Here is a 26754-nt window from a genome sequence, read left to right as displayed (position 1 = left end):
GATATCATGTAGAGGTCAAGACTATTGATTTAAAGCATTATTCCACAAATAGAGCAAATTGTAGACATCTTCAGCAAAGTACTTGGAAGAGAAAATTTTGAAAAATTCAAAATGATGCTGGGGCTCGCAAACACCCCTTCGGCTTAAGGGGGTGGGGGAGGGAATGTTTGACAAAATCCTTTGCGATTTTTTTCCTGTAAGTAAAATTGTAAATAAATAAAAGATGGAGAATGCAAGATGAATGGACCCTTGGAAAATGAAGCGAGGAGTCACCCCATTGTATAATTTTGATTGCACAATAATGGAAATCATCTTGTGGAGTTACTCATCCTGGTCTGACATGCTCATCTCTAAAAGAATCAACATTTTGACTCGAATGTGGTTGTCAAATCCGCATTCAAGTTGGAAAATTCCTCATATTAGAGATCATAGCTCGTCATTTCTATTTGAAATTTGATCTGTGGTCTTTCAAATCATATCTTAGCTAGCTCAGGTATGATATTTTAGGACCATATTTGTAGTTTTCTGTCTCGAGTCCGCAGAAATGGCCTTCTTGCATTCTATCTTGGCCTGCATTAAGCATCTCAGGTGTATGAACAGGTACTGTCCTGAACCTCTTATTGCATTGTGTTTCTTTCCAGTTCCACACTCGTTTTTATCTTCTTTTAAGGTCTCATTCGATTCTAAGTTGCTTAATATTTCTAGAGATAAATCAATCCTTAAATTGGTTAATAGCCTTCTCTTTCTATAAAAAATATAAAGTCAATGCTTTTATCTTTGTCATTTCTTTATCAGTTGCCACCTAGGCCATCTTTGAAGAAGATTACAAAATGGTGTTTGTTTTGGTAATTATTGTCTTGACGAACTTCTTTGTCATTGCATCCATCACAGGGTGCCCTTGAACAATAACGTAGGTTTGGAAATGAAGTTCCTATATTAATCTTTTCTTTATGTTTTTTGGATTCTGTTACTTTTAAGGTATGAATATCTTGATCCAAAATTTTATCTTCCATATTAACCTTGCTCTATTGTCCCCTGTTTCTGTTCTATTTTGAAATCTGAATATGCTACAGATGATGGGTGACTCGACAAACATTCTTTCTCCTGGAAGAACTGTTAGTGAATCAGATGTAGCAGAGGCTTTGCTACGACGTATTGCATCTTCAAAGGGAAGGGTGATAACAACGCAGTTTGCCTCTAATGTTCATCGTCTTGGTAGTGTGAAAGCTGCTGCTGAGCTTACTGGCCGAAAACTGGTATGACATCATAGTTTTGCCATTGTTATAATTTTTTGGATTATTCTTGGATACAATTTTAGATGGTAATAACAGGATAATTTACATCGCAGAAAGGTATAATATTTTAGCTAGCAGATACAGAGTGATTTAAAGACCCAAGATTATGAACACACTTTCATTTCAATTCATTTCACATTGTGTTATTTTGTTTTAAAACCATGCAGGTCTTTGTTGGCATGTCATTGCGGACGTACTTGGATGCTGCTTGGAAGGATGGGCAAGCACCTTTTGATCCGTCTACCCTGGTATGAAATGGCATACATATCTCTCAGTTCATGAGATTGCCAATGTGCCCCACACTATACATTTTGTCTTGTTCTTCATCTAGATCCAAAACTCCTGGATTTGTACTAGAGGAATTTTTTAACTCTGTTTAAGGCTGAGAGTTCCCCTGGATTTAGGGACAATCTTTTGAACTTGTTTTTTTAGAAAATGCAATTTATATTACAATTTTCTTCAAATAAACACGAGCACAACAGAGACATAAGAGTTATGCTAGTGCTCTAAAATTTTAAAATACATGATGACAGAATCTATCATTATAAGGTTAACATGAATGGACATTGCAAACCTACTCAGGCATCAAGGGATGCGATGATGAAGTTTACAGCAAAGAGAGGTCCTTGCATTTAGGGACATTCTGCATGGCAGCTAAGTCTCCTATAGATACCCTCAAATGGTCGATAGCACCATGGTCATAGCCTATAACTTAGCAATGACTAGTATACCTTTAAATTTTACTCTTATCATTCAATCCATATGGCACATCTCAAAGTTATACTGAAGTGGCTTGAGGCCCATTGCTGACAAGCAATCTTAATGGGTTTGTGCATACGACACAGTTCCTCCCTTCTCAGCTGCCAGTATTTCAACATCGGATCAGGATAGGGATTGCACCGAGATGTGCATGCCTGTTCATAATGAAATACTCAACCGTATACATGATACATAATATGGACCTCTGCAACAAGTCATCAATTCATGTATAATGGTATTGCCAAACTCATGATATCACTTGGTTTTTTTATCATGGACTTATCAAGATCATATATGCAGGAATCCAAATCTAGTTTTATGTGAAAAATCAGCTATATTTATCAATTTTGCAAAGATCGGTATTGGGATAAAATGGGTAAGGGTCCACAAAACCAAAATATTGTAAAAATCGGGAAAATATCGGCAAACATCGGCAAAATTAAGATACCACTGAATATGAGGTTGAGGTTGAGGAGCCACTGTCCTTGGGTGGTCCAAGATGAAGGAGCGACTGTCGGGGTTTGTGGCAGTGTTAGCACAAAAGAGCTGTGGGGTTTGCGAGAGAACTTAGACTACACTCTCAAGATCTTTAATTGCCACCATGTAGCAGGGGGGTCGAGCCACTGTGTAATGGTTGGACTTGTGGAAGACTGTTGATGTTTTTGCAGCATTGGGCATACATTCTCCCACGGGGTCATGTTGATTTGACTAGGGGAGGAATGATACATTCACCCAAAGAAGCAATGCTGATTTGGTCAGAGGTGAATGGCCCAGGGGCAGACTTTCTCCCATGGGTCATGCTGATTTGGCTAGGGGAGATTGATACATTTACCCATGGGGTCATGCTGATTTTTCTAGGGGTAAATGGGCCACGATACTCACATTGCTAGCTCTAAGGTGGAGTGATCTATTTTATAGAGTGGGTTTGAATTGTTTATCTAATGGGGTTTTTACCCATTAGTGGGGTTAACAATTTTAGTCTAACTCTGAGTTGTCATGTAGGGTCCATAAATGGGGGTGAAGAGCCACCTCTATGGGTCTCCACTCAACATTAGAGCTCTAAATAAATAGACAGACATGTGAGAGGCAAATCAATCAACATAGCAATCTCACTGATCTTTTCTAAGTGGAGGAGAAATTCATCTAAAGAGAAATTTGTTGGAGATCATCTTTATCACTTATATTTTTCTTCTACTGGCCGTACGTGAGAGAAGGAAGGACAGTTTGACCAGCTGAGTTTGACCAACCATATGGTCAAGTTGACTAGCAGCTTGACTAGCCGCACGTGTGAGAGAAGTTGGCTGAGTTGACTGCAGATTTGATTGATCTGTACAATGTTGACCGCAGGACTGTTTGACTACACGTGAGAAGGTTTTGACAACAGATTTGATCGCAGGGCTGCACATGCAAATTGTTGACTAGACCATAGGTTTTATCGCAATTGACTAGGCTGAAGTTTGACTGCAGATTTGAATTTTGACTAGTTTTGACCAGCATTGACTAGCTGAAGTTTGACCAGGTTTGACTGGTATTTTTGGCACAAATTTTGCTTTCTGAAAGACAATTTCTCCTTAAGAAAATATTGCTAGTTTTTCTCCCAAGGTTGGGTTTCCCAGGGTAAAAAATTATCGTCTCTATTGTGCATGGTTGTCTTTCTATGATCTTTACTATTTCCGCTGCATTTACTGTTGAGATTTTATAATTATTCAATGATGGTAGTGGCATAAAATACTGTTTGAAAAATCATTAGGGAGTAATTTTCTTATAGAAAATTGTGTTTTACTGCACAACTTGTAGAATTTCAACATGGTATCAGAGCTTTGTTGAAAGATCAACCATTGAAGTCAGCCTAAGAGACAATATTCAACAACTTGATTGGATTTTAGATCTCTTGTCAAAATGGTGCCAAGTCTCAGAATAGAAGACGGGCTGGATGGTGCCACCAATATCAGATCTTTGAAGACTAGGATACTCCTTCTCTTGGAAGAAAATGAGCTTCAGGATCATGTAAAGGAAGTCATTTTAGAGCCAGAGGGAGTTGACGAGAAAGCCAAGTATAAGGAGAATGAAGCCAAGGCTAAGAGAATCTTGATAGATTCCATAAGGACCCTTGATTACACATGTTGCTGAATTGAAGACCGCCAAAGAAGTGTATGATGCTTTTGGTGGGATTGTTTCGAGAATAACAACACCAATAGGAAACTAACATTGAGGCATCAACTCCGTAGTGTCATGATAACTAGATCAAATTGTGTTGTCTCTTATCTTATGAGAATCTCTTAGAGCCATTGGAGATACCATTGATGATGCAGAGCTAGTTACAGTGTCATGTCCCCATTTTTATTCTTCTTCATAGTACAGCCAGGATGGATTTCCAGGGCAGGGTATGGCTAGGTCAGTGGAGCAGTTTATGTCATCAGGGATGCCGATGGAGTTTTGAGGAGTTTCTATGAGGTCCGATGGCATTCACTTGATATATTCCATCATCTGCACAATTTGCCTTTCGTTCCGACACATTCTGACAACTTTTAGACAATTGAGTTATTAGTGGGCTTGACTCAATTAATTACACTTAAGGTGGCATTCTGGGAGGAATACGTGGCAAAACACCTCAGTGTAATAGCTCGTTGGAACCAAAACGAGAAGATCTATAGGATGGGATGGTTAGATATGATTTTCAGTGACTTGAGGAGACGTGGTGGCCAATTTACCATTTTCCCGCATTAAAAAGAATATTTTAATTGAAATAAAAGAGGGAAAAGTGCTCCATGATTAAAATAATAATAAAATAGAAGGTTCTAGAGGAGTCCATCAAATCTATAAAAGAGGAGGAGGAGACCATTGGAGGACATCTTGGAGTTGATATTGTTTCTTGTATGAGAGGTTGAGAACATGGTTCTCTACTCCATTGGTAGCCCCAGGATGGAAACCCTCGGGTGATTTAGAGAGATTGGGTGAGCATCCATCTCCCCTTGGTGGATTCATTTAGAATCCACAGCAGTAGTGATTGATTTCCTGTTTCAGTTTGGAGACCAGAGAGTCATTTCCGGCTATTGTATTGTCATCTATCTATATATAATAAAGCTGGATTTTGGTTGCTGCATTTCTCATTGTTCCTCATGTTGTGAATTTTAATGAGATTTTATGCAATTTGTGAGTTTATGGTTTCAGACAAATTTCTGGTGTTTGGGTTTCCATGGCAATTTCTTGTTAAGTGCTAGATAATTTGATTTGAAGGGTTTGTTCCAAATTTCTGGTGTCTGGGTTTCCATGGCAATTTCCTGTTAAGTGCTAGATAATTTGATTTGAAGGGTTTGTACCAAATTTCCTTGATTTGGGACATTACAGTGGTATCATAGCTGGTTTTCCTTCGAGCCTGAAGGGTTTCAATTTTTATTGCAGATCAATTCAAGGGTTTATATTGAAAGTGTCACAGAAGACGTATCTAATGTCGTTTATTATTCTACAAGATATCCTTGAAGAAACCAACGTTACAACGATTTGGTGCAGAAGAAATTTTATAGCATTGGGAAACTATTACTTGGCCAAACTATCAAAAGGGGCCATGAATGATTTTTATCAAATTGAAAGTGGGGCCAAATTAATTTAATTAGCTCCGTCTAATTTCACCAAGTGGGTCGTATTTCTGAGTGGGGCCGTGAAGATATAAAAATAAATAAATAGAAGGGTCGACACTTTTATTATGTGAAAGCCAAGCATAATATTTCAAATCCAAAGTCATTTGATGACAAATTCCATTATGCCAAACTTCATCGGTTATCTGGGGGCTCTCATGTATAACGAATTATTTCTTGTTGCAGCAGCGCAGAACACCAAATCTTGAGCTGAGTTCATTTTCGAGCCAGATAAGGGATGGACTGCATGGAAAATAGAGGCCAAGTTTTCCTGCCCAGGAAGCCGTAAGCTCAGTTTGTGCCAAAGAAACCAATCCCCCCAAATTTTGGACGTGATCTTGCTTTAGCGGGACTGAGGTTGGATTACTAGACCACCACGATTTTGCTCAAGGGCCGAAATTATCATTCTTTCAAGAGGCCGACATTATTATATCAGCAGTTCGAATTTGTGCATCAATTGGAGGGTTGAGTGCATATTTTCCCAAGGAGGCCTAGAAACCAAGCTCTAATCTAGGCCACAAAGAAGACAAGTTTAAGAGGTAGAGGACTTCAAACCCAGGGCTTGAGCCATGATGCCAGTTCTGAAAATCAAGGGTTGAATCCCTCTGCCATATTGGACGACTTTCCAATGAATAGAAAGATGTGGGCATCAAAGATGGAATGAATCCCTGATTTGTTGTAGCTTATTATTGAGCAAGGGACGAATTACCTCTTCCAGGGGCTGCGTATATCCCCTCTTTGGCTGTACGATTATCCACAGACTTCATTTACTGAAGGGACATCTGCGCATAGGAGTTAATCATTTTAGAGTTCATCTTTGCTTAGTATTGTTGGACCTATTACTCTTTGGGCTATCTTTTGCCTCAAGGAAATGTATTGGTGGACCTATACAACTCTGCCCAAGCCATCATTTTTCACACTGTTTACTAGTTTCTGGGCGTGTACACTGGCCGTGGAATTATTTTTGGGCGTAGTTTATCACTTAAAATGGCCGTGGATATTTACTGCTGTAGCTGTGTGAAGCCTCGCTAGAGTTATCTGTGTTCTGAGCCTTCTGGACAACGTAACTACCAGGTTCTTCTATTCACTGGTTCGTTCTTTTATTTGACAATGCAATGATACAATTGTAAGTCCATAAATGCTACTGTTTCCTGAAATTACGTGCTGGCAAAGAATAGTGTTTATGACTACCAATGATGCTATCTATGGTACTTGCACCCACTGAGTTGATTTGGATATTATTTCAAGATTCTGAAGTGATTTCATGAGCATTTATTTTGGTAACGTATTGTACCTAAATCAAGCAAACAAGAAAATATTTCTACAAGAATCTATTCTCAAATTGTTCATTAGAACTCAGTCAGTGATAGTTTGGGAATTGTTCGATAACTCTCTTGCAGATGTTAAAAATGTCCCAATCTGATTTGGGCTTGACCATTCCCTTTATCACTCAGTCCAAAAGCAGAAGAGGCTGAGTTTCAGATCATCGGAAATCTTTGAAGCTAAATTTGGGTTGTTATTAGTGATCAATTCATGGATTACACATGGGCCGAATGCAAAGGCACCAGAGTGGTAATCATACTACTATAGTTGGGCATCAAAGTTGTATTGCTACCTCTGTAGATTATATTGATACACTAGATCCACTGTGCTTGTTGTTGATTTGGGGTAGCATCGAATGTGCTCTAGCCATGAAATTTGGTGGAGAGGTTGGGGCACATGAGACCTCCAATACCCAGAAAGGGTTTGGGCAGATTCTAAACAGATCAGGAGATATTAAAACAATTAATATTTTTAATGGAGTCTCTAAGTCTAAACTTAGGGAAAATATAATATTAATGTGTATTAATATGAATCTATGTTAGAGTGGTCCAAAAGACATGGATCAAGCCAGATCTAATTTTAGCCGTTGATTAGGGACTTAATCTCGGTCGTTGAGATGTCAACAAGAAAAGTATAAGAGGAGGCTTGAGGGTCACTTGGAGATCACATCAGATGATCAGTCATTTTATTCTCTCGAGCAGGGTTTGCTAAGAGAGATAGAATCAGTGATCGGGAGAGCAACTGAGGGGCATTGAGTACGGAGGAACAGAGAAGGCACAGATTGTGCCAGGAGAGCAGCGCAACAGCCAAGCAGGGTGACACGGAGCCAGCAAGGGCTCACGCAGAGGTAGCCAAGTGCTGCGGAGAGCACCAGAGGGGCCAGCGTAGCTGACACAAAGGCTCCCAGAGCTGACGCAGGGCCTCCTGGCGCCGACGCAGGCCAAGAAAGGCTGACGCAGGGCCTCCTGGAGCCGACGCAGGCCAAGAAAGGCTGACGTAGGGCCAACATGAGACAGAGAGGGGTTGACGCAGTCTAGATTGGGCAGACGCTAGGGTTGCAGGAGCAGTTTTGTGCTTAGGAGCTGTTGGAAGGGTTTTTCGGGGTTTCAGCCAGGGGATTTATCTCAAACTGTGAGGTATCGTTGCTAAGGAAATTCTCTGTTGGGTAGGCCAGTTACGACACCCAGATTGTACTCTGATATTACTTAATAAGAGAACCCTTAGATAACTGCATCGACTTTCCCGCATTGGTTTTTTCTAGGGACATTGGTCCAAAAATAATGGTGTCATGTGGTGTGTTTGTTCTTGTTTCTTTTAGTTGCTGATCTGTAATATGTTGAGCATGCACTGGTGTTTATTTTCAGTATTTACTTTGTAAATAACTTGTTAAAGAAAAATAACAAGTAGGTAGGAATAAATCAGAAAAAGTGCATGAAGGGTTTCTAAATTAAGTAAACTTAGAAACTTCAACATGGTATCAGAGCGTGATTGCAGATCACAGGAGGACTAAAAGACATCAGCCGAGCGGAGCAATAACAGCAGAAAACAGTTGTCCTGAGGTGACAAAAGCTGTTTCTAGCAGCGCAGAAGCCAAGAAAGTGTGACACAGAGCTAGCCAAAGCCACACAGAAGAAGTTAGGAACTGCGCAGAGCCTCAAAGAGGCCAGCGTTGCTGACGCAGAGGGCCAGAGGGCTGACGCAGGGCATCCCAGGGCTGACGCAGACCCATCCAGGGTGACGCAGATCCAGCGTGAGGCAGAGAGGGGCTGACGTAGTTCACAGAGAGGCAGTTGCTGGGGTCTAGAAGGCTGCAGGAATATTGCAGAGTGGAGCTGGTGAGGTACTGTAATCAGAACAGTCCCTGACAGAGCAAGGTCAGAGGAGTTGTTACCGAGGGTTTCTAGCCGAGGAACCCGGATCAACAGTGCAGTTGCACAAGACGATCAGAGTAGGGGGCATCTTGACAAGCGACAGAAGGATTTCCAAGAGGGAAATCAGGACTCAGAGGGAGTCCAGAAGAGAACTTCCAGACAGGAAGTAGAGACTCAGAGGAGTCGAACAGAGAACTTCCAGGAGGGAAGTAGAGGAGCATCATGGCACTACACGAGGTAAGAGACCAGGATAGACTGGACGGAGCATCGAACTTTGCAGTCTAGAAGGCCAGAATCTTATCAGTGCTTGACAGGAATCGTGTCAAGAACTTCGCCTTGAAGGTAATAGCTGTCCCAGTCAACCCCAATGATAATGACAGGTACAAAGAGGTGATGGCGAGGGCCAAGTGCATTATCCTTGATGGGGTCAAGGATCATGTGGTACCACATATAGTTGAGAAGGAAACGACAGTTGAGATGTGGGAGGCTCTCAAGAACCTGTACCAGCATACTTCTGTGCAGAGAAGAATGCTGCTCGAGAACCAGATGAGGTCATATCAAATGAAGAAGGGTCAATCGATTGACACCTTCCTCGGAGGACTGAATGAGATCCGAGACCAGTTGACTGCTATAGGAGCGACTCCGGATCAGGAGCTTATGGTGAGGACAACCCTGAATGCTGTCTTAAAAGAGTGGGAAGTGTTTGTCTAGAGCATCCTGGGCAGAGGGACTCTCCTACCTTGGGACGAGATGTGGGCAACTCTTCGCCAGGAAGAGATCAGATGACAGTCGAAGACAGGTAGCAGCAGCAAAGGGATCAAGGTCAAGGAGGAGGAGGAGGAGGAGGATGTGGCCTTAACATCTGAGGGAAAGCGAGAGAAGTGAAGAATAAAGATCTCTCCAAGATAAAGTGCTTCCACTATGGAGAGATGGGTCATTGTGCGACCCGGTGCCCAAGGAAGAAGAGTAAGGGAGAGTCTTTCGAGACTAAGGCAGCGCCAGCACGGGCAGAGAAGGAAGTTTTGACAGACGATGACTGTGCCATGAGTGCACACGCACCACTTGAGCGGAAGTGGGGAGACATTGAGCTGTAGTCAGATGGACTACAGGTGATGAGGGGTAGGATCCTTGAGGTACCCAGCCTCTTGGATTAGACCTTGCTACGGGAGCCCCGACAAGGAGTAGCAGGACTAGCTAGGTGGGTAGAGATGGATGTAGATGGAGCGACAGAGGGAGCTACAATGCAGGAGTCCCGAGACAGCACAGAGCTAGCAGGCTGTAGCAGTTCGAGAGGCACAGGAGTGTTGCACCAGTGCAGGAAGGCACAGAGAGGTGTGCAACGATGCGAGATGCAGGGAGTTGTTGCAGCAGCGCAAAGGTCAGAGAGAGGGAGCACTTTTCAGTAGCAGAGGGAGCTTCAGCATCAGTGGGTGTTTCTAGCCCAACAGGGAGGTCAGTTGGAGGATCAGTTATTTACTTCTCAGTAACTGAGTTGCAGTGCAGCAGTGGGCAGCACAATGCAACATGATGAGAGGAGGTGCAATGCGAATGTAGTGCTCAGAGAAAGGACCAGCAGCAGCACGAATGAAAAGGGAGTTGTCGTACAGATGTAGCAGTGGCAGTGGCAGAACCATGGGCAACAATATATGAGGCACCAGTGCAGAGGATGCTGGGCAGGAAGGCCTAGCATCAGCACAGGTACCGATGCCGGATGATCAGAGTAATACTCAGTGAGGAGTATTGTTAGAGCATAGTCCTCGCTAAGAGGGAGTGTTGATTTGGGGTAGCATCGGATGTGCTCTAGCCACGAAATTTGGTGGAGAGGTTGGGGCACATGAGATCTCCAATACCTAGAAAGGGTTTGGGCAGATTCTAAACAGATCAGGAGATATTAAAATAATTAATATTTTTAATGGAGTCCCTAAGTCTAAACTTAGGGAAAATAAAATATTAATGTGTATTAATATGAATCTATGTTAGAGTGGTCCAAAATACATGGATCAAGCCAGATCTAATCTTAGCCGTTGATTAGGGACTTAATCTCGGCCGTTGAGATGTCAACAGGAAAAGTATAAGAGGAGGCTTGAGGGTCACTTGGAGATCACACCAGATGATCAGTCATTCTATTCTCTAGAGCGGCGTTTGCTAAGAGAGATAGAATTAGTGATCGGGAGAGAAGCTGAGGGGCATTGAGTACAGAGGAACAGAGAAGGTAGAGATTGTGCTAAGAGAGTAGCGCAACAACCAAGGAGGGTGACGCAGAGCCAGCAAGGGCTCACGCAGGGCCATGCAGAGGCATCAAAGTGCTGCACAGAGCACCAGAGGGGCCAGCGTAGCTAAAGCAGAGGCTCCCAGAGCTGACGCAGAGCCTCCTGGAGCTGACGCAAGCCAAGAAAGGCTGATGTAGGGCTAGCGTGAGACAGAGAGGGGTTGACGCAGTCCAGATTGGGCAGACGCTGGGGTTGCAGGAGCAGTTTTGTGCTGAGGAGCTGCCGGAAGGGTTTTCTGGGGTTCAGCCAGGATATTTATCTCAAACTGTGAAGTATAGCTGCTAAGGAAATTCTCTGTTGGGTAGGCCAGTTATGGCACCCAGATTGTACTTTGATATTGCTTAATAAGAAAACCCTCAGATAGCTGCACCGATTTTCCCGCATTGGATTTTTCTGGGGACATTGGTCCAAAAATAATGGTGTCATGTGATGTGTTTGTTCTTGTTTCTTTTAGTTGTTGATTTGTAATATGTTAAGCATGCACTGGTGTTTATTTTCAGTATTTACTTTGTAAATAACTTGTTAAAGAAAAATAACAAGTAGGTAGGAATAAATCAGAAAAAGTGCATGAAGGGTTTCTAAATTAAATAAACTTAGAAACTTCAACACTTGTCCACCTACAAGTGAATAAAATCACTTATTGCCTCCAAAATCTATCATTTTACAAAAACTCTTGTGACCTGTACGTGCTGCCAGAGTCTGACACTTTTGGCCAACCTTGTATTGCTGTAGGATCCAAGACAAAGTGTAAAGTCATAATCCTTATTGAGTGAGCACTATAATGTCTATATATGGCAGGTATCAAAATAAACTATTGAGGCATATGACAAGTATGTTGGTTATCATTGTATACTTATGTTGTGCTATTAGTCCAAGTCTTGTATGTTTATGTGTTGCTGCTTTGAACGATGGATTACTTAAAGCACCTTTTAAATCAACACAACAATACATCAATGGACTGCAATCTAGACCAAAAACCAAAACAAAACAACAGACCCTTCTCAAAAGGGGTCTATGCCATTCTTCATAAAGAACAACCGAGAGATGTGCAAAAGGGGCAGAACATAGGACACAAAATATTTGCACTTGGGACAGATTTGAAACACATAAGGGTCACAATGAAAGCCCTTTTTGTTGAAATTTCTAAGTCTGACACATTAGAAATCCCTATTGCATTGTCTGGTTTATTATCTCCTAATTGTTCTTTCCATTAACAAGTTATTTATAAATATAAATACCGAAATAAACACAAATGCAGCCTTAACACATATACAGATCAACAACTGAAATCACTGAGACAATCACACAAGGGACATCGTTATTTTTGGACAATCGTCCTCGGAAAAATTCAATGCGGGAAAAGCGGTGCAACAGATACGAGGGTTTGATTATTATGCAGTTTCTGAATACAACTAGGGTGCCAGAAATGGCTCGCCCAACAAAAAATGCCCTTGACATAAGTACCTCTCCTCGGAGATAGATATTCCCGCTGATCAGTCACCAGATGATCGATCCCACAACAACTACGACAACTCCTTAGCTGAACAACAAAAGCTGCTCCAAGCTTCTCCACTGCTCTGCTAGGGACTGCGTCACCCTCTCAGCTCTAGTCTGCCCCACGAAAATCTCCAGCGCTGCCTCTTGGCCCTGCGTCAACTCTACTAGCCTCTACGCAGCTACTGCTGCCTCTATGTCAGCCACTTGGCTCTCTGCGTCAGCCCTCTGGCCCTCTGCGTCACCCACGCTAGCCTCCTCAGCCTCTGCGTAAGTCCCAACTGCCTCTGCGTCAGCCTCTCCAGGCTCTGCGCTCTCTTTGGCACTGTCTCTTCCTCTCTGCTATGTATTCTCGACCTTGTGCCGAACTGCCCCTCACTGCAACAGATCACTGGTTCGATTCTCTCAGCAAACCCCGCTCCAGAAAATCGAACTGACTGATCAATTTGGTGTATCTCCAACTGACCCTCAAGCCTCCTCTTATACTTTTCTTGTTGAGTCTTCAACAGTCGAGATTAAGTCCCTAATCAATGACTAAGATTAGATTTGGCTTGGTCCTCGTCTCTTGGAACCTTCTAACCCAAAATTATATTAATACACATTAATATTTTAATTTTCCTAAGTTCCTTGTCGAATCATGAAAGAGGAGGATCTACTAGTAGCAGGTTGAGTTTGAGATGGACATGGGATCCAGGTATTGGAGGATCCAGTCGTGTTTCGATAGCTTGGAGGCATGACGTGGACCAGTGGTTTGTATGGGATCCGGGCATTGGGATTCAGTTGCGTTGGGCCACCAGATTGGTCCACAGATTTGGATTGCTTGAGGGCAAGAAATCTTGGGGCGGGAGGACTGTCATGTCCCCATTTTTATTCTTCTTCATAGTACAGCCAGGATGGATTTCCAGGGCAGGGGATGGCCAGGTCAATGGAGCGGTTTATGTTATCAGGAATATCGATGGAGTTTTGAGGAGTTTCTATGAGGTCCTATGGCAGTTGCTTGGTATATTCCATCATCCGCACAGTTTGCCTTTCGTTCTGGCGCATTCCAACAACTTTCAGAAAACCGAGTTATTAGTGGGCTTGACTCAATTAATTACGCTTAAGGTGACATTTCTGGAGGAATACGTGGCAGAACACCTCAGTGTAATAGCTCGTTGGAACCGAAACGAGAAGATCTACAAGATGGGAGGTTAGATATGATTTTCAGTGACCTGAGGAGACGTGGTGGCCAATTTACCATTTTCTCACATTAAAAAGAATATTTTAATTGAAATGAAAGAGGGAAAAGTACTCCATGATTAAAATAATAATAAAATAAAAGGTTCTAGAGGAGTCCATCAAATCTATAAAAGAGAAGGTGGAGACCATTGGAGGACATCTTGGAGTTGATAATTGTTTCTTGTATGAGAGGTTGAGAACGTGGTTCTCTACTTCATTGGTAGCTCCAAGACGGAAATCCTCGGGTGATTTAGAGAGATTGGGCGAGAACCTATCTCCCCTTGGTGGATTCATTCAGAATCCACAGGTGTAGTGATTGATTTCCTGTTTCAGTTTGGAGACTGGAGAGTCATTTCCGGCTATTGTATTGGCATCTATCTATATATAATAACGTTGGATTTTGGTTGCTGCATTTCTCATTGTTCCTCATGTTGTGATTTTTAATGAGATTTTATGTGTTGAAGTTTCTAAGTCTACTTAGTTAGAAACCCTCCATGCACTTTATTTGATTTATTCCTACCTACTTGTTATGTTACTTAAGAAGCTATTTACAACGTAAATACTGAAAATAAACACTAGTGCATGCTCAACATATTACAGATCAACAACTGAAGGAAACATAAACAATCACACCATATGACACCATTATTTTTGGACCAATGTCCCCGGAAAAACCCAATGTGGGAAAACCGGTGCAACTATCTGAGGGTTTTCTTATTAAGCAATATCAGAGTACAATCTGGGTGCTGAAACTGGCCTACCCAACAGAGAATTTCCTTGGCAGTAATACCTCTCAGTTTGAGGCAAATCCCCTGGTTGAAACCCCAGATAATCCTTTCGGCAGCTCCTCAGCACCAATCTGCCCCAGAAACCCCAACGTCACCCTTTTTTGGACTGCGTCAACCCCTTTTTGCCCAGCGATGGTCCCGCGTCACCTTGGATAGGTCTGCGTCAGCCTTAGGAGGCCCTGCGTCAGCCTTCTGGCCCTCTGCGTCAGCAATGCTGGCCTCTCTGAGGCTCTGCACAACTCCCAACTGCCTCTGCGTGGCCTTGCGTGAGCCCTGGCTGGCTCTGCGTCACTCTCCCCGGCTACTACGTTGCTCTCCCGGCACTATCTTTGCCTCTCTGTCTCTCTGTACTCAATGCCCCTCAGCTGCAACTCCCGATCACTAATTCTATCTCTCTTAGCAAACCCCGCTCTAGAGAATAGAATGACTGATCACTCTGGTGTGTTCTCCAAGTGACCCTCAAGCCTCCTCTTATACTTTTCCTGTTGACATATCAACGACCGAGATTAAGTCCCTAATCAATGGCTAAGATTAGATTTGGCTTGATCCATGTCTTTTGGACCATTCTAACACAGTTTCAGATTAATTCCCATTTATTTGTATTTTCCCTAAGTTTAGACTTAGGGACTCCATTAAAATATTAATTATTTTAATATCTTCTGAACTGTTTAGAATCTGCCCAGACCCTTTATGGGTATTGGAGATATTATGTGCCCCAACCTCTCCACCAAATTTCGTGGCTAGAGCACACTCGATGCTACCCCAAATAAACATTATGCAATTTTGTGAGTTTATGGTTTCAAAGAAATTTATGATGTTTGGGTTTCCATAGGAATTCCCTGTTAAGTGCTAGATAATTTGATTTGAAGGGTTTGTTCCAAATTTCCCTGGTTTGGGACATTACACAGTGACTCTCAATGGATTTCCTTCCTCATGGGATCCACTTTTTCAGGGAATTTGTGCACGAGATAAGCTGCCCAAGTTTGATAAGCTATGGATTGATTGTGTCAAGAGGAGGCCAAATTGTTGTCCAAGAACAACTTGTTGAGACCTTAGGATGAAAAAACTCAAGTCCTTGTAGCTCATGCAAGGAAAGGAAAAGAAAGAAGAAATTTTGGAAAGTTGGAAAAGAAAGATACAGGTAGAAGACCAACTCCATTTTAGGATAAGAAGAAGAAGGATATATCAAAGATTAGGTGCTTCAATTGTCATAAATTGGGTCACAATGCTTGCTAGTGTCCTGTGAAGAAAAGCAAGGGAAAGCAGCATGCATCAACAACCGATGTTGATGATGATGAGCATCCACCACAAAAGAAGTCAAAGGAATATTTCTTTGTCTCCACTCTTTCAGGCACTATTACCGATAGTAGTGATATCTGGTTGGTGGACAATGGTGCTTCTAGGCACATGACAGGTTTTCTAGATTCTCTCACCGAATCAGCAAAGAGGGATTCAACATTGCTGGTGGAACTTGGAGATAATGCCAAGTATGCAGTGAAAGGAGTTGGGACCAAGGTTACTTGGGAGCAGGAGCGAAAGCGGGGAACGAGAGTGGGGAGTGACATTTTCAAAAGCTCCCAATCTGGGAGCGAATCGGGAGCGGATTTTAATATATTTTGATGCATATATGTCAACAAAAGCATGTAGAATGATGAATTAGATATAAAAAGCATAAAAATATAGATTGAACCATATAACATCAATCATCTAGAAGTTATAATCTTCATCAACCACGTACACAAGTTAGTAACATACAACATATCGAGTCTCATGATTCATCAATCTTAAAGTTTCAAGATTTCGAAATTCAATATATAACATTTATCATCATTGATAACCAAAGTTGTACTTGTAACCATTACAACAAAGAATATCTAACATGGAATGACATGTTTCAACTTTCAACTTTCACAAAGCATCATATTCATAATTCATTACCAATGAGCTGTAATTGCCAACTTCAAACTGCAAACTTAAATTGTCATATATTGTTTACAAAAAATATCATAATAAATATGAAAGAGTCAACAGTTACAAAAACTACTAGAAACTAGAAAAGACAAGTAAATCTATTATCTACTGCTAATGCTTGGGCCTTTTGCCATGAAAAATGTCTAATTTTTGAGAAGGTTGTGGTGGTCTACTAGGAGTCTCCTCCCTCATACTCACATGGCGAGAACCAGAAGGCACATGCCCTTGACGTGAGGATGTAGATGGAGGTGGCGACAACAAAGGAACATTTAATGGAACTCGAGCAATGCTACTAGATGGTGGGGGTGGCATGGCTACTGTTGCTTGATTATCATCTTTCAAAAGTTCTGCTTCCAATTCTTCTAGATGTATAGTGCCATCCTCCAAATTATCGTCCTTTGGGTTGTTATCCCAAGTTTTATATGTTGTATCCTCATAAGCTCGATCACAATAATGACTTAACAAACTCAAGTTGTAGTGCACACAAACCAAGCTTTTTGCCCGGTTTTCATTGAGACTGTTTCTTCTCACATTATGGATGAAGCTGTAGGTGCTCCAACACCTCTTTGCAGAAGAAGTATTTACAACCTGTGATAGCACATTTTTTGCCAATTTTGACAAAAGTCCCTGGTCGCCATATGCTTCCCACCATGTGATAGCATCAAATCTGTCCCTATCTTCCATTGCATGAAAAGAACCAAACAAACTGGTACAACTGAAGTATCTGCGTAATTCAAGACGCAGATTAGCACACTCCTGCTTGTCAGGGACCAACTTGTCTAATGCTTTCATATATCCATCTTGTACCTCCAGATCTGTATGGGATTTGATCCTAACCCCACCCCTAGGTGCAAGTTGGCCCAACCAAGATGGAGAGTAGTATTTTGGCATAAGGATATACGCCAAGGCATGTAGTGGAACATTAAGTTTATTCCACCATGCACACACACAATTGTGAATCATTGTATACAAGTTGGGATCTTTTTCCTGAACAATATCTTTTATTTGCCCCAACATGCTATCCATCTGCTCATACACCTCCCCAATCACTAGTTTATCTGTATCTGCAAAACAAATCATGCTATAAATGAGCTTGGTGAATTGCAAAACTTCCTTCACACGTACCCAAAACAGACCATCAAGAGCGGTTTCCTCCACCTGTTCAAAACGTTCCCTGTCAACTGCGGTTGGAGCCCTGTCCTTTAATACCTGCCAGTGTTGACTTGATACCATGCTAGCTAATGACTCTCTTACCTTCAAATGGCGCCTGAAGATGAGGTAATGGCTAGCAAATCTAGTCTTCGCAATCTTCAACAACTCCAAATTTGAGCAATTGCGAAAAAGCCCATGGGTATTGCTATGATTGGTAATAAATTTTATCATTCTCTTGCCTCTCTTGTACAAATCACCAATCCATTTGTATTAAGGTTGTTTGTTTTTAATAATATCATGCACCAAAAGGTTCATTGTGTGAACCAAACAGACCAAAATGTGTTGGGGTATTTATCCTCATTAATTGCTCCTGCTGCCTTACAATTAGAAGCATTATCAATGATGACTTGGATGACATTGTATGGCCCAATACGTTCAATTGTTTGAAGTAATGGTTCTGCAATGTTGATGGTGGTCTTGAACTTTTCCGAGTAATCATATGCTGAAAGGAAGATTGCACCATTAGTAGACACATTAAGAACACTTATCAATGGTTTGCCTTTTACATTTGTCCATCCATTAGATACAATACCCCATGCTCATTCCAAGAATTTGTCATTTTACCCAAAGAATGTGCTATTTTTTGCTTTTTCATGATCAAGTTCTGTTGTCACTTGGATTGTACAGGCACCACGACAACTGCTCAAGGCAGGGGCTATTACTTTGATCCCCGCCCACTCTGTTCTAGCTCTCTCCCAACAACAGGCTATGGGGGGTAGTCCCTATGAAATGAGATGAAGGAAAACAAGTTGGGAACCAACTTGCTTGGGAGACACGGATGAGTGGCCTAGTTACTTGGTTGAATATAGCAAGATTAATGATGATATTAGGTTTTAAGTATGAGACCAGTGGCTTAATGGAGTCACAATTCTTGCTTATGATAAATTAAAACCAAGTGATCGGATGCACACCCACTATTTGAATAATTAACTAACCTATATGATGTGCAAGTCCTAGCACCTATGTGAGGTGCAATGATCTTGATTAATTTGAATTATACGCCTAATCTAAGTATGGCCTTCCCTTAACTATTTTGAAGTTGGGCTCCAAGGTAGGTTGTGGGAAGGAGGCCAACAGGAAGCAGGCTAGGGCCTGATTAACGATACCTTCTGTTGTGCTCCTATCACCCGATGCCTCCGGCGCTGCAAAGACTGTGGCTCTGACGACTGCAAGGTCACCATGTTAACCACCGAAGAGTTTCCAAGCCCCTCAAGCTAGGTGAGAAGGGTTGCCCTAGATCTCTATCAACCTAGCTTATGCTAGGAGGTAAGTTTTAATGCAAGCTAGATCTAGGATGCTTATGAAATGATGATGAGTGAAATTATCTTGAGTTAGGATTGTTTAAGATACTTAAGTAGTTAGTGTGAACACTGAATTGGCTTTAAGCAAGAGTATTTAACAATATTGAGATAACAATCTTAACAAGATAAATGCCGAAAGATACAAGTGCAATCTTCACAAGATATTCCTCAAGATGCTTGATCACTTATCAATTTACCACAAAGCTATAAGATGCCAATATTAAACAATATTCGATACTTTAGATGAGTCAAATATCTCAATGGAAACTTAGATGCCCAAAACAAGATTAAGAATGATCTTATCACTTCAATGGCAATTATTAAGAGGAACTCAATCAAATCAACAAGATACCAATATGATCAAGAGACCTATCACCAAGACAATTTATAATTCAAGTGCTTAAAGGTGAGTGAGGTTATTGAATGTGAAATACAAAATTTTATAACACATAAACTCACAAGAACAATGCTAGTCACTTTCACAATATTAATGTTAGGAACAAGTAACAAAATATTAAGATACTTATGCACTTTGTGTTCCAATGATCTTTTTATGAGTAACAAGTGACTGTTAAAGAACAGTAAGTAAATATCAATTTAACAATGCTCATGTTTGCCCAATATCACAAAATATTAACCCAACCACCAAATAACTTGACAAACTTGAAATTCAGATGTACTAGCTTCTTTAAGATGCATTTTCAGAGATATTCCAGATCTGATATATTTATTTCAGCAGTAAATAATTGACAGACCAACAAGCTAGCAATGCTAAAGACAATGCCCAAAATGTCGAAAAATAGTAAAATTTTTCCAAACTTGGAAAAATCAATTTTTAGGGCTTTTAGAGGGTATGATTCAGGGAAATTTAGATCTGATCTATTTATTACAATAATGAATAACTAACAAACCAACAAGCTAATGAAGCTACAATCAATGCCTAGAACAACAAAAAAATAGGAAAATTTCACTGTAGCTAATTTTGAGTTTTTGACTCTTTTTAAGTGTATGCTTCAAAAATTTCAAATCTAAAATTTTCAGTTTGCAGTGAATTCCAGTAAACATAAAAATAAGATCCGGGCTTAGATAACCAATGCCCAAATGACTAAAATTTAAGAAAATTCAAAATTTGCAATTTTGAGTTATTTTGACCAAATTAAATGTGATTTTAGGGCTTATATATCACTGTTAAAAATAAAAATTACAACAGTGGTAAAACAGTGAGAAGCTAGGGTTCAGATAGCAAACCAAGAGGCCTTGGGGCCTTGTAGATGGCTAGGAAGACTTCCAATGAAGATGACCACCTGAAAACACAATGTTAACCCCAAAATCGTTGCAAAACAAATTGTTAGAGATAAAATGCCAATCCCTTGAAGAAACCCTTGTTTGCAATGAGATCTAGCCCTTGTAGGGCTTATGGCCTTCTTAATGCTTGCAAAATAGGTCCCAAACACTAGCCTTTTAGGTTGGGTAAGGGCTAGGGCCTTCAGAAAATGGGTTTCTTCCCCAATTTGAAAATAAGCAACCTGCAAAAATAACCTAAAAACCCTAGACGTCTAGGGTTTCTGAGGTCTCCATTGCCAACTTCTTCGTCAATCCTGAAACAAATTTAGAATCGAAACCCAAATACCCAATATAAAAAATAAATTTAGATTTCAAAACCCCAAAACCCAAAATATATAAAAAATCTTAAAAAACCCAAAACCCCAATTAGCAAAAATAATTTACAAATTTAATTTACAAATCTATTCACAAAATTTACAAATGTACAAGGGTTTTGAAATAAATTTTTTGAGATTTTTTTTTTCGATGTTTTTTTCTTTGATGAATGGCTAAAATTACTTTAGAAACCCAATGCACATTATAGCCTTAGCAAAGATTAAATCCACCATACAAATATTTGGGATCCAAGCAACAATGATTTTTACCCAAGTTTGTGAACTTGGAGGCCAAGGACTAAAATACCTACAAACATTGTATTTATCTCAAAAATAATCTGTTAATCACATGGGAAATCAAACCACCTAAGAGTAACTCAAAACTATCAACTCCATCTAATGAAAAGACAGATCTTACCAATATTCAACACAACATAGAGATGCCCGTAGTCAGTACATACCACAAATCAATAAGCAAAAACACCTTGAAATTGCACCCCAAAGTCTTTATTATGATAGAAAAAATAGTTTCTAGTGGGACAATAGTTTACATGAAAGCTTCAACAATAATTTTCTAGCCAGAGATCATCGTGCTAGAGGCTCAAATGACTCTCTAATTTATAGATTTATCCTCAAAGTGGAAAAATAATGGCTAGTTTCTTTGATCCTTTTCAAGATAATCTTGGCCGTTGATAAACACTTCAAGATTTTTAATCTTGGCCTTTGATTTTTTTATTTTTGAGGAATTTTCGAATTTATCATTTAATTCCATTTTTATTAGTTCAAAATTAATTATTATGAGCTAATTTCCTAAAAAATTTGACTTTGATTTAATCACCAAGGTCCAAGCGTCCAAATTTTCTTGAAATATAAAATATTCTCTTGGTGGACGACCTTTAAAAATTGATTCCTTTAGGACCCATGAACTTTTCCACTTGGATAATTATTTTTTCTAGAACAATTCTTTTTTTTTGTAAAATTGGTAGGACTACATATTCATCATGTCCAACTTCTCACCCCGATCGAGGGGATAGCACAAGATTTGAACCCAAGATTTCCGGTTCGGTGATACTTCATTTCCACACCCATTGCCAATTGAGCTACCTCAAGCGGATTTTTCTAGAACAATTTAATTTTGACTCTATTAATTCATTTTCTGGCTCTGGATTTAATTTTATTTTGCCAGAAAAATTAATTAATTTACACACGAGGAGATTTAATTATTTTTCCACCATCTAATACATAATATTTTACATTTACAACCCTGAAAGGGGGAATAAACATTTGGCTTAGACCTTATTACTGCTCAAACTAATAGGTGCATTTGCTAGGTCAAGAGCAACAATGAAGCTAAAACCCACTGTCACCACAACAAAAGCTTCCTACTATTTACAGACTTTCACTAATGGGAGGAGACCCAATATATAGAGAATCACTTAGAAAGGATAGGTCAACTAAGATGGGTGTGAAGTGATCTAGGGGACCCTTTCCTAGGGGAGGCTCAAGAATGAGACTTGCTTGCTTCTTAAGCAAGGTACACAACTTTCTAGGAGAGGGGGATGAGGATTTAAGGGTTAGTTTTAAGGAGTGTGAATTGTAAAGGAGCTTCCAAATCCCTAAAATCCTTGTTGAACTTGGTTTCCCAAATCGTTTTGAAGAGTTATTTTCAAAGGTATCGGACCACACAAGACTAAGTGGACCCAGGTTAGGTCAAGAGGCAAAAGTTTAGCAACCAATGATAGACTTGACCTGAACAAGGAGGAGAAAGGGACCAAAGAATTGATTTCCAGTTGAAGGTGCAAAATGATCGCTATGAGGAACTAGCCTAGGGAAACCTAGGGCAAAAACCAATCTCGAGGCTAGGGCTTGGGATATCTCACAACCCCATAGTTGAAATTTCCTCAAATTTGGAGGATTAGGAGAGACACCAACGTAGTTGAGGCCAAGAGATCGAAGTTTTTCTGTGGCTGTTTTGTCGGGAAAATGATGCCCTGGGAGCCCTAATGTGGCTAGACCTAGAATAAAGGAGGAGAGGTGAAGAAAATGTTTCTTTAAGTGATCACCTTATGGTAGACCAATGCCTAGTCCTTTGGGGAGATTAGAGTCAAGAAGAATATGAAGATAAACTTCGTTTCTAGGTCAAGGAGGCCTTAAGATCAACTTTGCTTGTCATTAGGGCAAAGGAGAGTGACCTTAAAAGGTTATATACTTCATTTTGCAAGGTGAAGTGGATTATCATGATAAAATTCACACAGAATTATCCCTAGGAGAATTCCTTCAACATACATGGCCCATACATAGAGATATGTGTTATAGAAACATAATTCCACAATTTCATAGTAGATGCATGCAAGAACGAGCCCTGGTATAGCGAAAATCTCATTATTAATGCATGTGGCAAAGTAAAAGAATAATAATATTAAATTTGCACTTACATGTAAGAGAATATATCCAACCACCAATAGACTTGCCAATCATGAAGCTCCAAGATAAGAAAAGACAATCCATACATCAAAATTCATCCATGCTCCAAAATTTCGTCCACCAAGAAGGAATAACGAAAATCTCAAGAGAGATACAAGTCCAAACCAAGTGATGATGAGAAATGAACTCTCATCATTTGTATTTATACACCTCTAAGGAGTTCGATTTAGCTATTTGAGCCTACATTAGCCCCTAAAATAGAAATAATGTCAAAATAACTAACTTTTGGTGACAAACCCGCCAAACTAGCTCATAAACAAAATGACAAGCCTCTCAAGAGGTCGAGTGATCAATAATGCATATCGTTGGGCTCTCTAATAAGCCTGATGAAGTCCATAAATGCCATAATGATGAATAGGACTTCCAAAAGTAATGGACAAGGGGTTGGCCCTTTGTTCTCCACATAAGAAACCTGTGGTGCTCCCAATGGCTGTGAGGGCACACAAGAGACCTCATGGGTCTCCGAGTAAGTTGAAGATGCCTGTAGACCATTCATAAAGGCTCAAATGATGGTGTAAGTGATGCCGCATCAACATACAAGTCTCGGGTCATCTGCCAAGTGCATGCTACAACTGTGGGCTGGCTGGGCAAAGGTGAACCAGGTGCATCTTCCTCGTTCAATAGGTGAATCTCGAGCAATCTCTGAACATCTCTGGGGATCCATGGAGTGTTGTCTACTGCTGTGGAGGTCCATGGCTCTCAACGCACACCCTAGATGTGCTAATGTAGCCTTCTAGAGGGTTAGGACCCCGTATAGGGAGACCAAACCCAAGATGGAGACCATCTGCAATCCTGCATAAGATCCAATGTGTCCCTAGCCTTCCAGTACAACAAGTTATCAAAGAAATTGAGTAAAAGAGCTTACAAACCATGTACAACAGGTGGGGACTTCATAATGGCATGCCCTTCCATAATGGGCTATGGCATGTGCTATTGTCTCCAAGCTCCAAATGGGGTTAAGGGATAATATGTCCAAGGTATATCTTTTAAAGGGTGGTGGCATGTAATAAAGAGATGAATGGAGTAGGGGATGAAAGGGGCAACCCTGGGTCACATGTTGGGGCACAAGGGTAGCTAATACAAGGGAAACCCACACTTGGGTATATAATGTATAGGAGGGAGCAATCGTGGTACATGAGGTGCCCTGACCTTACCTTTTCCACCCTTCTTTATAAGCCTTTTGTCTTTTATGATTTTCCTTTAATTAACTGCTCGAGGCTCAAGGGGTAAGAGCATGGTGTGTGAGATATAACTATGGATACTCCCTTTACGGTAAGGTGGTGCATTGCCCACTAGGGGTTGGGACAATCATGGGTTCCTAAATGATAAAGGAGGCTCATCTAGGGCCTGTAGGAACCAGGGTGATGGCCATGATGAAGGGGTAGTGCTCATGTATTGTCTTTTGCCTACGTGCTAAATGTGTTTGCTTCGACCATCTTTTGCATTTTGTGGTACATTTTCCTGTTGGATGTGGCCAATTATGCTTTTACTTTTCTTTTCAGCTACATAAACCTTCGGGGCATCATTCCAGGCCCGACCCAAGGTGTGGGCAAGGAGAAGGGGAAGGCTAACCCTATGTGGACCAAGTGGAGGAATGTGGACCCAGGTGGGAGAAATGATGAATGGGGTTATAATGAGTGGAAGGGGAGTAATATATATGGATGAGGGAGTGGGACCATGCAACCAAAATCGGGGTTTCCCATGTAGTACCATCCCTAAAGCCCAAGGGTCAGTAAAAGAGATCCCACGGGACTAGGGTCCAAGGTTAACATCCAAAAGAGGTCTAGGGGACAAGAGCACAGACCTAGCCCACTCTTTTCACCGAATCCCCCCATTAATCCATGCCCATAAGTGTCCATGATAAACAAACTACAGTACTCAATTACCAAATGACAAGGCATTCCTTTAGGTTCGGGGGATCCACCTTCAAACATACGATCATGACAGATGGGTGAGGGACTGCATGGCTAGCTCAAGTGGTGGAGAAATGGCACAATGAGTTAGTTGGTGGCTGTAAGGGGCTGCTAGCTGCTGGTTGAGGACCATCTTGGAGAATTTTTTTCTCCTAGGGATATCACCCACAAAATGGTGGGTAACATCTGACTCCAACTGGGACGTGATCTCTCGGAAAAGTGGACGAATCTACTCGAACGGGAGGTCACGAGAACTCCAACAATCTCTTGGTTACCGTAGACCTGTTACCTGCACATATAATAGATGAAAAACATGGGGCAACATGCTTTTGCGACGTCTTATGATTGCACATGCTTAGATTAGACTCATAAAATCGACTCATAGAAGTAATTCTTCAAATGTAGTTTTTAAATATAAATGCAGCTAATCTATCATGAGAAATATCATACGACATTAGTTCTAATGCAAAATCGTCATGCAATGCATCCTACCCTAACATGCATATAGTAGTGTTAATACTAAGTGTAATCATAAAGCCAATGCAACCAACATATCATCATATCAATATACATATTCCTACTAGTATGATTACTCATGCAACCAATCCCAAAGCGAATGTGGATATAATTACATGGAGGATGAAGCAGGTGGGAGGTGGGAAAATATGATCTCCATTCGAGGAAAAAGGAAGCCCTAGGAGAAGGAAAATAAGCCAATCTAGAAGTGTCAGGCTTTCCCTCTAAGTACACAATGGTGGAATGAAAGATCACTATCAAGAACTCTCTATCACAATCATTGTTTGTAATATAATGCTTTGCAGATGCCGCAAGGTTGTGATGAGGGGGGAATGAAGGGTGAGGGAAGGGAGGAGTGTAACAAATAGGTTTCCTGTGGTGGTAGCCACATTGGAGAGGGGACGTTATGGAGTGATCATAATTGTGAGGATGTGTTCGGGGAGATAAAGAATAGTTAGTGAGGGGCTCTCGCTTGACATTATACTCAGAAGGGGGAAAGGGCTCAGATTCGCCCGGTATTATATGGCAAGGGGTGAGGGAATCACTTGAGGAAGACTCAAAGCGATAAACAAGAGGAAAAGGGGACGACAAAATTTCAACGAGATCATGAAAATCCAACTCTAGAGGCTCAAGTGATTTGAATATACTCTTGGAATCATAAGGAAGGTAGGTAGGAGCCTTATTGCTTTCCTCAATATAAGCATCAGAGGCCGGGTTCCCCTTAAAAGGAGAATGGATTATTTTCAACTGTCTTTCTTCATGTAAGGGAAAATAATAATTCTCCTTCCCAGGGGTATCGATGGATATCTCATCGCAAGTAACTCCTGGGAGAAAGGGTAAACTACTCAGCCTCATCCTCTTTATCGGTATCATAAATGGGAGCATAATCAAATGGAGACCCAACAATTTCCCATTTCTCCTTTTTAATGCGGAAATAGTTTCCAATGCCATCTTTCAAGGAGCTCATGGGATCACCTTCCTCAAGGTTTTCAAAAGGAGAGTCATTAGGAGTGATGTCCTTAAGAAAGGTAAGGTCAGACTCAACT

The 26754-nt window shown here is 40.9% G+C and overlaps 1 protein-coding gene across 4 annotated transcripts in view; it reads left to right on the top strand.

Moving 5' to 3' along the window:
- LOC149150532 (ribonuclease J-like) overlaps positions 1-26754 on the top strand; it is a 318852-nt gene that overhangs the window by 112976 nt on the left and 179122 nt on the right. For all 4 annotated transcript variants that reach the window (XM_089437865.1, XM_089437863.1, XM_089437864.1 and 1 more), the window contains 2 exons: positions 1074-1256; positions 1463-1543. In XM_089437865.1, the coding sequence (XP_089293991.1) occupies positions 1074-1256; positions 1463-1543 (264 nt within the window). The remainder of the gene's footprint in view (positions 1-1073; positions 1257-1462; positions 1544-26754) is intronic.

The sequence above is a fragment of the Pinus tabuliformis genome, chromosome 9 (assembly GCF_031772625.1).
Source record: "Pinus tabuliformis cultivar Carrire ecotype Pingquan chromosome 9, CPIR1, whole genome shotgun sequence".
NCBI lineage: Eukaryota > Viridiplantae > Streptophyta > Pinopsida > Pinales > Pinaceae > Pinus > Pinus tabuliformis.
This window is presented reverse-complemented; position numbering and strand designations above follow the sequence as displayed.